The sequence below is a fragment of the Macaca fascicularis genome, chromosome 10 (assembly GCF_037993035.2).
Source record: "Macaca fascicularis isolate 582-1 chromosome 10, T2T-MFA8v1.1".
Classification (NCBI taxonomy): Eukaryota; Metazoa; Chordata; class Mammalia; order Primates; family Cercopithecidae; genus Macaca; species Macaca fascicularis.
The window spans coordinates 35,115,046-35,128,198 of NC_088384.1; the positions used below are offsets into that span (position 1 = coordinate 35,115,046).

General features: G+C 52.5%; 1 protein-coding gene across 1 annotated transcript; it reads left to right on the forward strand.

Moving 5' to 3' along the window:
* The first annotated feature begins 7,698 nt into the window (after positions 1–7,698).
* On the forward strand, positions 7,699–12,785 carry TMEM121B (transmembrane protein 121B). Its single transcript, XM_045364068.2, has one exon. It carries the CDS (start codon positions 7,952–7,954, stop codon positions 9,689–9,691), a length of 1,740 nt encoding a protein of 579 aa, XP_045220003.2. The 5' UTR covers positions 7,699–7,951; the 3' UTR covers positions 9,692–12,785.
* Positions 12,786–13,153: the final 368 nt, after the last annotated feature.

Consider the following 13,153-nt stretch of genomic DNA (forward strand, 5'->3'; position numbering starts at 1 on the left):
CTCCCAAAGTGCTGGGATTACAGGTGTGAACCACCATGCCAGGCCATGGGATATTTCTTGTAAAAGCCTATAACTGGACATTTAAAAAAAATCCAATCTGATCATCTGTTATTTAATATAACATCTATTGTGATTACTGATTATTTAGCTTTATTGCTACCATCCACTGCATTCTGACTTCTGTTATTTCTGATGAGAAGTCTGCCACTAATCTAACTGTTGTTTGTTGTAATTTGTTTTTTACTGTTTGATTTCCCTTAAGATCTTTTTCTTGTCTAGAGTTCTACAATTTTACTTGAAAACATCTCAGAGCCTGTTTATTTTTATTCATCCTGTTTAGGATTCATTGCAATTCCTAAATCTGTGGGTTGGAGAAGTTCTTTCACCAATTTTGGAAAATTCTCAGTTGAAATTTCTTCATTGTCTTTCCCTTATTCTTTTATATTCTCCTTCTGGAGCTTCTGTTAGACATATTTTGGATATTCCAATCTATCTCTCATGTCTCTTGTCTCTTAGATATTTTCAGTCTCTAGCTCTCTGTACTACATTCTAGAGAATGTCTTCATATATATTATTAAATTTACTCACTTCAGTTGTGTCTAATTTGCTGTTGAGCTCATCCATTAAATTTTTTTCAGTGACTATACAGTAGTCTCTCTTATATACAGTTTCACTTTTCATGGTTTCGGTTCCATGGTAAAACACTCTGAAAATATTCAGATATTTTGAGGCAGAGAGGCACCACATTCACATACACTTTTATTATAATATATTGTTATAATTGTTCTATTATGTTACTATTCTTTTTATTTTTTTGAGGCAGAGTCTTGCTCTGTCACCCAGGCTGGAGTGCGGTGGCGTGATCTCGGCTCACTGCAACCTCCGCCTGCCGGGTTCACACCATTCTCCTGCCTCAGCCTCCCGAGTAGCTGGGACCACAGGCGCCCGCCACAATGCCTGGCTAATTTTTGTTTTTGTACTTTTAGTAGAGACGGGGTTTCACTGTATTAGCCAGGATGGTCTCGATCTCCTGACCTCGTGATCCCCCCCTTCGGCCTCCCAAAGTGCTGGGATTACAGGCGTGAGCCACAGCGCCCGGCTATGTTACTATTCTTAATCTCTTACTGTACCTAATTTATAAATTAAACTTTATCATAGATGTGTATAGAAAAATAAACATAGTATTTGTATATCTTCAGTTTCAGGCATCCACTGGAGGTCTTGGAATGAATCCCTCATGGATAAAGAGAGGACTACTATATTCTAGAAATCTGAAGGTTTCTTTTCTTTTCTTTTTTCTTTTTTTGAGACAGGGTCACCCAGGCTGGAGTACAGTGGCATGATCACCCAGGCTGGAGTACAGTGGCATGATCATAGCTCACTGTAACCTCAAACTCCTGGCCTCAAATGACCCTCCCATTTTAGCCTCCTGGGTGGCTAGGACTACAGGCACATGCCACCATGTCTGGCTACTTAAAAACAAAATTATTTTTATGGCTGGGCGTGGTGGCTCACGCCTGTAATCCCAGCACTTTGGGAGGCCAAGGTGTGCAGATCACCTGAGGTCGGGAGTTCAAGACCAACCTGACCAACATAGAGAAACCCCGTCTCTACTAAAAATACAAAAATGAGCTGGGTGTGGTGGCGGGCGCCTGTAATCCCAGCTACTTGGGAGGCTGAGGCATGAGAATCGCTTGAACCCGGGAGGCAGAGGTTGCAGTGAGCCGAGATCGCACCACTGCACTACGGCCTGGGGGACAGAGCAAGATTCTGTCTCAAAAAATATATATATATTTTTAGAAATGAGGTCTTGCTATGTTGCCCAGGCTGATCTCGAACGTGCCCAGCCAGGTTTTTTGTTTGTTTATTTTTGAGCACCTCAGGTAGGACTGAAGTGTTTGTTTGTTTTGCTTGCTTTCCCCACCAGACAGAGTATTAGTGAAACACCATGTTGATCAGGCTGGTCTTGAACTCCTGACCTCAGGTGATCCACCTGCTTCTGCTTCCCAAAGTGCTGGGATTATAGGCAGGAGCCACCACACCTGGCTAGGTATTTTTTTTTTTTTTTAATATTTCTTTTCTTTTTTGTATTGAGTGAGTTTTCGTAGTGTAACATTTAAATTCCTTTAATGATTTCTAAACTACTTTTTGAGTTATTTTCTTAGTGTGGCTCTAGGGCTTATACATATTAACTTATCAAAATTAACTTCAGATTTATACCAACTTAATTCCAGTGAGATAAAGAAACTTCATTCCTAGATAGTGCTATTCCTTCTTTGCCTTTTTGGTGCCATTATTATTATACATTATACATATATAACTTTTTTTTAAGACAGGGTCTTGCTTTGTTGCTCAGGCTGGAGTGCAGTGGCGCAATTGGGGCTCACTGTAGCCTCAATCTCCTGGGCTCAAGTGATCCTCCTACCTCAGCCTCCTAAGTAGCTGGAACTACAGGCATGTGCCACCATGCCTGGCTAATTTTTTTTTTCCGGGATGGGGTCTCATTCTGTTGCCCAGGCTGGAGTGCAGTGGCGCAATCTCGGCTCACGGCAACATCCACTTCCTGGGTTCAAGCAATTCTCCTGCCTCATCCTCCCAAGTAGAGTAGCTGGAACTACAGGTGTGCACCACCACGCCTGGCTAATTATTTATTTATTTATTTATTTATTTATTTATTTATTTATTTATTTTTGATGCCTGGCTAATTTTTAAAATATTTTTTGTAGAGATGAGGTTTCATCATATTGCCTAGGCTGGTCTCAAACTCCTGAGCTCAAGCAATCCGTATGCCTTGGCCTCCCAAAATTCTGGGATTACAGGTATGAGCCACTATGCTCGGCCTATATATAATATATTTAAAAATATTTATCTATATCTGTATTTTACCATTTCTGGTTGTCTTCATTTATTTCTGTGGATTTGAGTTACCATCTTATGTCATTTCCTTGCCTTAATACAGCTTTGCTCTCAACTTCCTTTTTTGTGCTGTTATTGTCAAATCTATTACATTTCTATATGTTAAAGGCCCAATACAATTACAGTTTTATGCAATTGCTTTTTGAATAAATTAAGAGAAGAAAGGAGAAGAAATATGCAAGACACTTTTTTTTTTTTGAAACATTTGTTTTGAGGGGATGGAGTCTCACTCTATCACACAGGCTAAAGTGCAGTGGCACCATCTTGGCTCACTGCAACCTCTGCCTCCCGGGTTCAAACGATTCTCCCATCTCCCCTCCTGCATAGCTGGGACTACAGGTCCATGCCATCAAGCCCTGCTAATTTTTGTATTTTTAGTAGAGACAGAGTTTTGCCATGTTGGCCAGGCTGGTCTCGAACTTCTGACTTCAGGTGATCCACCTGCCTCGGTCTCCCAAAGTGCTAGGATTACAGGCGTGAGCCACTGCGCCTGGCCTAAATGTAAATTTAGAGAGCCACATGTAGCCAGTCTCCACCATATTAAACAATGTGGCTAAGTGAGGCTGACTACATATCTGAAGGCACTCACAGCCTCATTTACTTCACTTTCCAGTCTGATTTCCTCTTCATTTATGGTTCCAAGAGTTTCCCTTACTCTTTGAGATTAACTGTGCATCTAAAGAATGTTATATTTCGGCCAGGCGCGGTGGCTCACGCCTGTAATCCCACCACTTTGGGAGGCCGAGGCGGACGGATCACAAGGTCAGGAGATCGAGACCATGGTGAAACCTCGTCTCTACTAAAAATACAAAAAAAAATTAGCCGGGCGCGGTGGCGGGCGCCTGTAGTCCCAGCTACTCGGGAGGCTGAGGCAGGAGAATGGCATGATCCCGGGAGACGGAGCTTGCAGTGAGCCGAGATTGCGCCACTGCACTCTAGCCTGAGGAACAGAGTGAGACTCCGTCTCAAAAAAAAAAAAAAAAAAAAAAAAGTTATATTTCACTGAGTGTTGTTTTTTTGGTAAGCTGGGGAGTTTTTATATGATTTAGTTCACAGTATTGCCAGAACCAGAACATAGTCTCTGTACCTCCATTTTTTATTCCCTATAATCCACCGTCTGCACTACAAAGCAACTTTTCTAACATGCAAATCTGTGCTTGGTATACTTCCGCTTTCGAAAGTCCTTTCCTGCCTTAGAACGCAGCCCAGGTTCGGCTTGGAGTCAGGCCCATTGTAACTCAGCCCTACCTGTTTTCCTCAGCGGTGCCTTTCATTGCATGCTCTCCTGTACTTCATATTCAAGCAGAGCCAATATTTGTAACTGTATAGCGCCTGCTACTTTATGCCTTAGGCCCTTTGTCCATCTTGCTCCTGGAATGCTCTTCTGATCCAGCTCTACCTCCTATCTGCTACCCAACACCTGCTCAGCCTTTAAAACAGCTCTCTTGTCTTGTCTTCCGTGAAGGCTTTGCTGCCCCACTCCTATTTTGTATCTCTCCTGGACTCTGAATTTGGTTATAATATTCTTAATACTTCATTGTGCTTAATTGGTTATATATCTGTCTCCCTCCTAGGAAAGAACTTGGTTTATTTATTTTTTTAGTTATTGAGAAGGACTTTCGCTCCTTTTCAAAGGGAGGAGTTGCCCAGGCTGGAGTGCAATGGTGCGATCTTGGCTCACCACAACCTCCGCCTCCCAGGTTCCAGAGATTCTCCTGTCTCAGCCTCCCGAGCAGCTGGGATTACAGGCGCAGGCTACCATGCCCGGGTAATTTTTGTATTTTTAGTAGAGACGGGGTTTCATCATATTAGTCAGGCTGGTCTCGAACTCCTGACCTCAGGTGATCCACCTGCCTCAGCCTTCCAAAGTACTGGGATTACAGGCGTGAGCCACCATGCCTGGCCGGTTTATGTTTTACTTTCTGTTTTGTTTTGTTTTGTTTTGTTTTTGAGACAGGGTAGGGTGTGGGCTGGGGAGTGGGAGGGTGCTCTTCCCTGGCTGTCAGAAGTCCAGCTCTTCCTTCATCAGCTGCTTCCTTTTTTTTTCTTTTTTCTTTCTTTCTTTCTTTTTTTTTTTTTTCACTCCGTTGCTCAGGCTGGAGTGAAATGGTGCGATCTCGGCTCACTGCAACCTCCGCCTCCCGGGTTCAAGTGATTCTCCTGCCTTAGCCTTCCTGAGTAGCTGGGATTACAGGTGCATGCCACCACGCCTGGCTAATTTTTGTATTATTAGTAGAGGCGGAGTTTCACTGTGTTGGCCAGGCTGGTCTCAAACTCCTGACCTCAGGTGATCCACCTGCCTCTGCCTCCCAAATTGCTGGGATTACAGGCATGAGCCACTGCGCCCCACCAGCTGCTTCCTTCTTCCACTACTTTACTTAATTGTGCAGGAGGCCTGGGCCAGCTTCCATGTGAGCTGCTGGCTGGTGTTCCCCTGGAGGGATTGGGAGACTGCTATAATCATCCCCATTAGCAGTTGGCAGCCCCCCTGTAAGATACTCTTTGACCTGGACTGGCTTAGCTCTGATAGCTGCCAGGCCTGCTGTGTTGCTCACCCTGAGTGGTGACTGCACCCGTTAGACTGTTCACTTCCCACTCTGCCCCACATAGGTGGACCCTGGCCCCAACTGGCACCCTGGATGTCTCACACTGTGAGCCTGAGAAGACCGGCTCCAAGAACAGTGCTCCTAACCATGGGCAGCTTTGCTCCTGGGCACTTACCAAAGTGCAGTGCTGTGGGGGAGTAGAACTCAGAGTCCAGGCAGAAAACAGCCATTGGTGGCCCCTGCTGTGAGTCGATGTTCCCCGGGAGGCTAAGGCATGGCCAATGGAATGACGATAACACAGAGACCTTTAACTGAGCATGGACTCTGAGCCAGGGACTGGCTCTGTCATTGAAGAAAGATTACACACATGATCTCTCTTTATACTCACAACAACCCCTTAAGGTAGGAGTGGGGTCCGTTTTTTTTTGAGATGGAGTTTTATTCTTGTTGCCCAGGTAGGAGCGCAATGGTGCAGTCTCGGCTCACTGCAACCTCTGCCTCCTGGGTTCAAGTGATTCTCCTGCCTCAGCCTCCTGAGTAGCTGGAGTTACAGGCATGTGCCACCATGCCCGGCTAATTTTGTATTTTTAGTAGAGATGTTTAGGTCTCCATGTTGGTCAGGCTGGTCTCAAACTCCTGACCTCAGGTAGTCCGCCCACCTTGGCCTCCCATAGTGCTGGGATTACAGGTGTGAGCCACCTTGCCCGGCTGGAGTGGGGTCCTTTTTACAGATCAACATTCTGAGGTGAAATATTCAGCCTAAGACCACAAAGGTGTTAAGTGGTACAGCTGGGATGGCGGCCCCAGAATTCCTGCCCTCACCACCAAGCCAGCTTTCCAAAGGTGGTGTGTGCGGGGGAGGTGGAGATGGTGCAGGTTCTAAATTGTGTATTTACCAGGGATTGGCTGTGCAGACTGACCTCCAGGGAACTGGAAAACGCAGGTTTGGCTGAAACTGACCCTTATTCAAGAGGTGGATTTAGGGGCGAGGCCTGACTAACCCCTGTGGCTCCACTGCCTGTAGCTACCTCACACTGCATGGCATTATCATGCTGCAAGCTGTTACCTAGGGGAGATGAGCCCGCAGCAGCAGCTTCAAAGGTCATGAAATCAGGGAGCCCACAGGCCGCAAAGGGTGTGGAAGTGAACAGGGCAGGCAGGCTTTTTGCCTTGTTTTCATGGGGCTGGGAATGGGATGTCTCCATTATTGGTGAACCTCAGATTTTTTTTGAGCCCCAACTACTCTAGTGATTTCCTTCTCCCTTAAACCCCTAAAGGCAGCAGTCTACCTTCTGCCTTCCAGAGTTGCTGCATCGACATCCAGCCCAGCCTTGGATGAGTCCTGTCCTGGGGTGAGCTGGTGTGCTCTCTCTTGAGCCTGTCTACGCAGGGCCACTGACTGCATTCCTTCCTTGGTGTCTCTGTTATTGTGATGGGCTGTAACCCTCACCATTATCCCTTTGGAGCGTTTGTTTTCATCCAGGTGCCCACACCTCTAAATGCCCCCTTTATTTTCCTCTCCGCTAGACACATCTTCCTATTATGTCCCATTCTGCTTTAAAAACCGTTGAGAAGCCCGCTGGGTGGATGCCATTTGCCCAATCCCGTTCCCTAGTCTCTCCTCCCAGGCAGGTGTTTTCAGGGAACTTCTCCATCCGCTGGAATCGGGTCGTCCCAGAGATGGCTCGTGACCCCGGGGTTGGGTACATGGAAATTTAGGACTACAGGTCGGGGCTGCTGCCCTGGCCCTTTTTGCCTGACTCCACTGGTTTTTACTGCCTTAGGGAGAGGCGGATGGCCCCGTGGGAAGGGCGCTGGACGGAGGGTGGAGGCGAAGCTGCCCTCCGCCTGCCTCAGAGCTGAGAAGGCCAGGTACAAAGCCCGCCCTATAGCTTGAGCCCATCGCTTGGGGACACCGAAGCCCTCTAGGCACTAACGCCCTGCGGTGCAGCCGGTGGGACTCCCAGCGACTTCCTTAGGATTCCGCGCTCCCTGGGAGGCCCCCCACACGGGGTCGCCTCGCCCTGGCGGCTGCTCGCGCCTCCTGCTTCCTCTAGGCCACGGGGCTCCCCACCCGACCGTGACGCACGGCACCCCCGCCCCTTCTCTTCCCGCTGATCCAGTGTGCCGCGCTTTCTCCTCCTCTGGTCTCGCCGCCTCCTCTCCCCCTGGAATCCAGTCCTGGTTTCCCCGCCGCCAGCCTCCCTCCCTCTCGGCGGGACTAGCTCCCCGCCCCGCCCCGCCCCCGCCTCGCCCGCCTTCACCGCGGTCCGCTAGGCTCCCCGCCTGTCCCCGCTCCCGGCCGCCCGGCCCGGCTCGCCCAGTCCAGTGGCTCCAGTCCGGATCTCGCCGCCGCCCGGCCCAGGTGCGAGTCCCCGCTGCTGGGGAGGCGGCGGGCCCCGGCTCCCCTCGGCCGCCTCGGCCGCCTCGCCCGCCCGGGGTTGGCGGGGAGGGAACAGCTGGGCGGCCCCAGAGCCCCTCGGAGGACAATGCGCCCGGCGCTCGGCCACCCTCGCTCGGTCTCCTCCGCGTCCGGCTCCTTCCCGCCGCCCCCGGCCGCCGCCCGGCTGCAGCCCCTCTTCCTCCGCGGGGGCTCCTTCCGCGGCCGGAGAGGCTCGGGCGACAGCAGCACCAGCACCAGCACCAGCCGCGGGGGAGGCGGCGGCAGACGCGGCGGGGGCGGCGGCTCCCCGAGCAGCAGCACGGGCGCCGAGCGCGAGGACGACGACGAGAGCCTCAGCGTCAGCAAGCCGCTGGTGCCCAACGCCGCGCTCCTGGGGCCACCGACTCAGGTGGGCGCCGCGGCCGGCCCAGCGCCCGCCGCCTTCTCCTCCTCAGCCGCCACCTCCTCCTCCACCTCCACGCCCACCTCCTCCTGCAGCATGACAGCCGCGGACTTCGGCGGGGGCGCCGCGGCCGGGGCCGTCGGGGGCCCCGGGAGCCGCTCGGCGGGGGGCGCGGGCGGCACCGGGACCGGCAGCGGCGCCTCCTGCTGCCCGTGTTGCTGCTGCTGCGGCTGCCCAGACCGCTCTGGCCGCAGGGGTAGGCGCCGCGGCTGCGCCCCCAGTCCCAGGTGCCGCTGGGGCTACCAGGCGCTGTCCGTGGTGCTGCTGCTGGCTCAGGGTGGCCTGCTGGATCTGTACCTCATCGCCGTCACCGACCTGTACTGGTGCTCCTGGATCGCCACTGACCTGGTGGTGGTGGTGGGCTGGGCCATCTTCTTCGCCAAGAACAGCCGGGGCCGTCGGGGCGGAGTGGCCAGCAGCGCGCACAACCACCACCTGCACCACCACCACGCTGCGCCGCCCCTGCACCTGCCCGCCCCCTCGGCTGCTACCGCTGGGGCCAAGGCTCGCGGAGCCCGCGGGGGCGCTGGCGGCGCAGGGGGCGGCCTGGGGGCGGCCGCGGCAGCGGGCGAGTTCGCCTTCGCCTACCTGGCCTGGCTTATCTACTCCATCGCCTTCACTCCCAAGGTGGTGCTGATCCTGGGCACGTCTATCCTAGACCTCATCGAGCTGCGCGCGCCCTTCGGCACCACGGGCTTCCGTCTCACCATGGCGCTGTCGGTGCCCCTGCTCTACAGCTTGGTGCGGGCCATCAGCGAGGCGGGCGCACCCCCAGGATCGGCAGGACCCCTGCTGCTGCAGCCCCAGCGGCACCGCGCAGCTGGATGCTTCCTGGGCACGTGTCTAGACCTGCTGGACAGTTTCACGCTGGTGGAGCTGATGCTGGAGGGCCGCGTGCCACTGCCCGCGCACCTGCGCTACCTGCTCATCGCCGTCTACTTCCTCACCCTCGCCTCGCCGGTGCTCTGGCTCTATGAGCTCAACGCCGCGGCCGCGGCGGCGGCGGCATCCTGGGGCCAGGCCTCCGGGCCCGGCAGCTGCAGCCGCCTTTTGCGCTTGCTGGGCGGCTGCCTGGTAGACGTGCCCTTGCTGGCGCTGCGCTGCCTCCTGGTGGTCAGCTACCAGCAGCCCCTCTCCATCTTCATGCTCAAGAACCTCTTCTTCCTCGGTTGCCGCGGCTTGGAAGCCCTGGAGGGCTGCTGGGACCGGGGCAGTCGGGCCTCCCCGAGTCGGGCCAGAGGGGGCTATGGTGCTCCGCCCTCCGCCCCTCCACCGCCTCCGCCACCACCTCAGGGAGGCTCCCAGCTGGGCCACTGCATCTCGGAGAACGAGGGGGGTGCCCATGGCTATGTCAACACCCTGGCTGTGGCCTCCCATAATTGAGGGTGAAGGGCATGGGTCCTTGGTTTTGGGTTGAGAGTCCCCAACCCCCTTGTCTTCTACCTTCTGTCGCCCAGATTTGATCAGGCTGTATTTGGAAGAGGTAACCCTTTTCAGGGCTAAGGGCCAGGGTGTCCTTCTGCACCCCTGGGGTGAGGACAGCTTGGAGGGAAACCAGCAGTTAATGGTGAGGGAGGTAGGTGCAGTTACTCTCTCCTCCTGTCCTACCCCAATCCTGACCTCCAAGGGCTGGTACCTCTGCTTCTTGCTTTGCCCACCTCCACTCTAATTCCCATCCATTAGGAGGAGAGGGGTGCTGGGCCTTGGACCTTCTCCCTTGCTTAGAAGTGCCAGCCTCTTTTAGGCTGTGGTTAGTGGCCATTGTCACATGCCTTGAAATTGACCCAGAACCTACTTTTCCACTGATGTGTCTATTGGATTTCTTCCAGGTGATAGATACAAAGTGTATGTCTCTGTGTGTGTAGTGTTGTTTTCTTGTGTCCACCCTGTGGCCCTTTGCAACAGGTAGGAGATCTGGGGAGGCCCTGCCCCCTACACCATACTTACCACCACCCTCCTCTTTTCTGCCTGGATTTGTGACCATGAATTCCCAGGAAGAGCTGGGCCCCTGGGAGCTGCCCAGGTACTCCCCTTGAAGGGAGAAGCTCACCCAGGATCTTCCTCAATCCTGCTCCTCTCTTCTCAGCTCAGGGAGAGGGGGGGGGGATCCATTCTCTAAGGACCAAACTGCACCCTTTCTTGGGTGAGCGAGCATTTCTACCTCCGTGCTTTCAACTTTTGTTGCATCATGCACCGATGCTGCTTGCAAAAAATGAAGACAAAATACTCAGAAGTTGCATTTGCCATGGCCACTGGCTCCAGCTGGGGTTTGGTGCCAGTGTTATTACAGGGTCTGCGGAGTATCAGCCATTGGCTTGGCCTCTGTCTGTTCCTCCCTCTGCACCTAGAACTCTTATCCTTCCTGTGGTTTGGTGCCAACTGGGTCGGATCTGGGCTTAGAGTAATAGCTTTGGTGGGGTTCCTGGATGGCTGTGAAGTTGGGCCTCCCATGGGCCCAAGGGAGTAGGAAGCCCCATTCCCCACCTGTCCTTCCTCTAGGAAGTGTAGATCAGAAAGTGAGGTGGTGACCTCCCGCCTGTGGTCTGGTTAAGAGTCTCACTAGGGCCAAGGCAGGCTGCAGAACTTTCCCTCTTAGAATTCCTCCCATTGAGGGTGATGACAAGAGACATCCGGGGACTGTGCACTTACAGTCTTGGTGTGGAATGTCACTGTTGCCATCTTTGAGGCAGGATAAGTATTTTTACATATTTTAAGGGTGCAGGAGGACAGCAGCTAACAAGGCCAGGAAATACTCACTTCCCTCCACCCTCAACAGGATGTGGTGGGGGTGAAACTTGAAGAATTTTTGTTTCCCCTTCTCCCTTCTTACGTTTGGGAAGTTTTATGTAGCGTAATAAACTCTAGACAAGTTACCAGAAGATGTGGATTCTAGTTCTGATTCTGTCACTCGTTGGCTTTGAGTGACTATCATTTTTATTTTCTGGGCCTGTTTTCTCACATTAAAAAAGTAGAAGTTAGATGAGTGATCTCTAAGGTTGAAGGTAATTTCAACTCTCACATTCTTTGAGTTTGTGGCTCTTGAAAGCCCTGGTCCCGATGCTCCCTGTAAAGGTGGCCAGGAGAGAAGCCAGCCAGGCTGCACCGGCAGAACATTCGCTGCTCTGCACTGGGTGTGTGAAGCCCCAGCAGAGAAGGCCAGAGGGAGGGCTTGGGCGCCTGGGCTGACTGTGGGGCAGGGCCTGGCACAGCTGCAGAGTGCACAGGGAGGGCCGGAAGTGCCAAGTCACTGGCCGTTAACTCAGCACCCAGGCCAAGCCCCCGCCTCCTGCTGGAAGCCCCCTCTTCCAACTGCTTCGGGGCTCAGGGCAGAAGACCCCCATGTAGACAGACGTAAGAGGGGCAGAAGCCTGGACCAGAGTTCTCTTGAGCCTCCTCGTGCTCTCAGAGCAGGGAACAGCAGGGGAAAATGTTTACACTCCACACACAATCTGTGCTTCCAGTCCCTCACCCTATGTGGCCCAATAGCTGGCTGAATTTCACACTTAATTGGTTTTTTTCTGCCTTCTTCCTCTGCTCCCACTGACTCCTCTCCTCTCCCTTTGATTGTACTCAAGGTTCTGGGGCCTAGGCCCTGGGTGGGTACCAACAGCTGCTCCCTGTTCCCATGTCCTCTCTCCAGCTTTGCTCTGTTTCTCTGCTACCTAATCTCAGTGACTGTGAAAGGACATTGTGTCTGAGCCATGGCCAGCTGCTGGCTGGCCCCCTGACTTGTCCCCTTTCTGTTGTTTGGATGGCCATCTCCTGCTGGGCCTCCCTGACTGTAAAATCTCTGTACTGTTAGGTTTTTGGTGGGAGGCTGTGATAAGTTCCAATGAGCTGCCACTTCCTTGGATATGTCAAGAGGCTGATGGCAACTGGGCCAATTCTGGCAGACACCAGGCCCCCAGCTCAGCCCCAGTCACCCTCTTTTCACACATGGGTCAAGCACCGTGTGCTCAGAGGGTCAGTCCCTTCCTCTGCTGTGTTTTTCTTGAGTCCTTGCACTCACTTTCCTGGCCTCATTCACGATGACCCCTAAAGCTTCCTTTGCCTTGCTTTCTAGGGCATCCCTAGTGAAGGGGCAAACGTGAGATTTCCCCATGGGCCTGACAGCCAAGGCGGTGCACTGTCTTCCGAGGTCAATGCCAGCCCGTGCATAGTTCACAGAAAAGGATCCTGGGCTCAGAATTTTGAGAACCGCCTACCCCTAACATTTCAGCAAGTCAGGGCCTTCCTCTCTGTGAGTCCCCAGATCCTTACTTATTTTCAAAAGACTAGACCCTCTCTAAAGACTGTTCCATTTTAACACGCCCTGATTCTGCATCCGTGGGTTTTGTGAAAGAGAGCTAGCTGGCGGTTAGAGCCTGGAAGAAGGAGGGAAGTGGCACCTCACTAGCATTTATCACTTTTTTCCTTCTCTTTTTAAAAATAAAACCAGACTCTGTTCTGAAAATAAAAAACTTGAGGCTTGTGACAAGCTTCCTGTGTGGTTTGTTTCAAGATCTTTTCTGTCCTGGTTTCCTTACAAAATTCTTAAATGTCACTCTGACATTCGCCATTATTTTATAGGTTTGTGTTCACATTAGGGGTACACCTTGGCCCTTTCCTTCTAGGCATGTTTTTGAGGGAGGCAGTGAGGCTGTGGCCTGAGCTGGTGTCTGACAGGCTTTGTTGGCACAGCCAGCTCGGCTCTAATGGACTCAGCCTGAGAGTGATTTTTTTCTCACGCCCTGGGCGCTCTCGCACTTTTCTTTCCTTCTTTCTTTTTCTTTTTGAGACAGGGTCTCACTCTGTCACCAGGGCTGGAGTGCAGTGGCGCCATCGTAGTTCACTGCAGCCTCAAAC

Bases quoted from the DNA above. Each gene is read 5' to 3' on its own strand.
- TMEM121B (XM_045364068.2), top strand. From the start codon at position 7,952: ATGCGCCCGGCGCTCGGCCACCCTCGCTCGGTCTCCTCCGCGTCCGGC.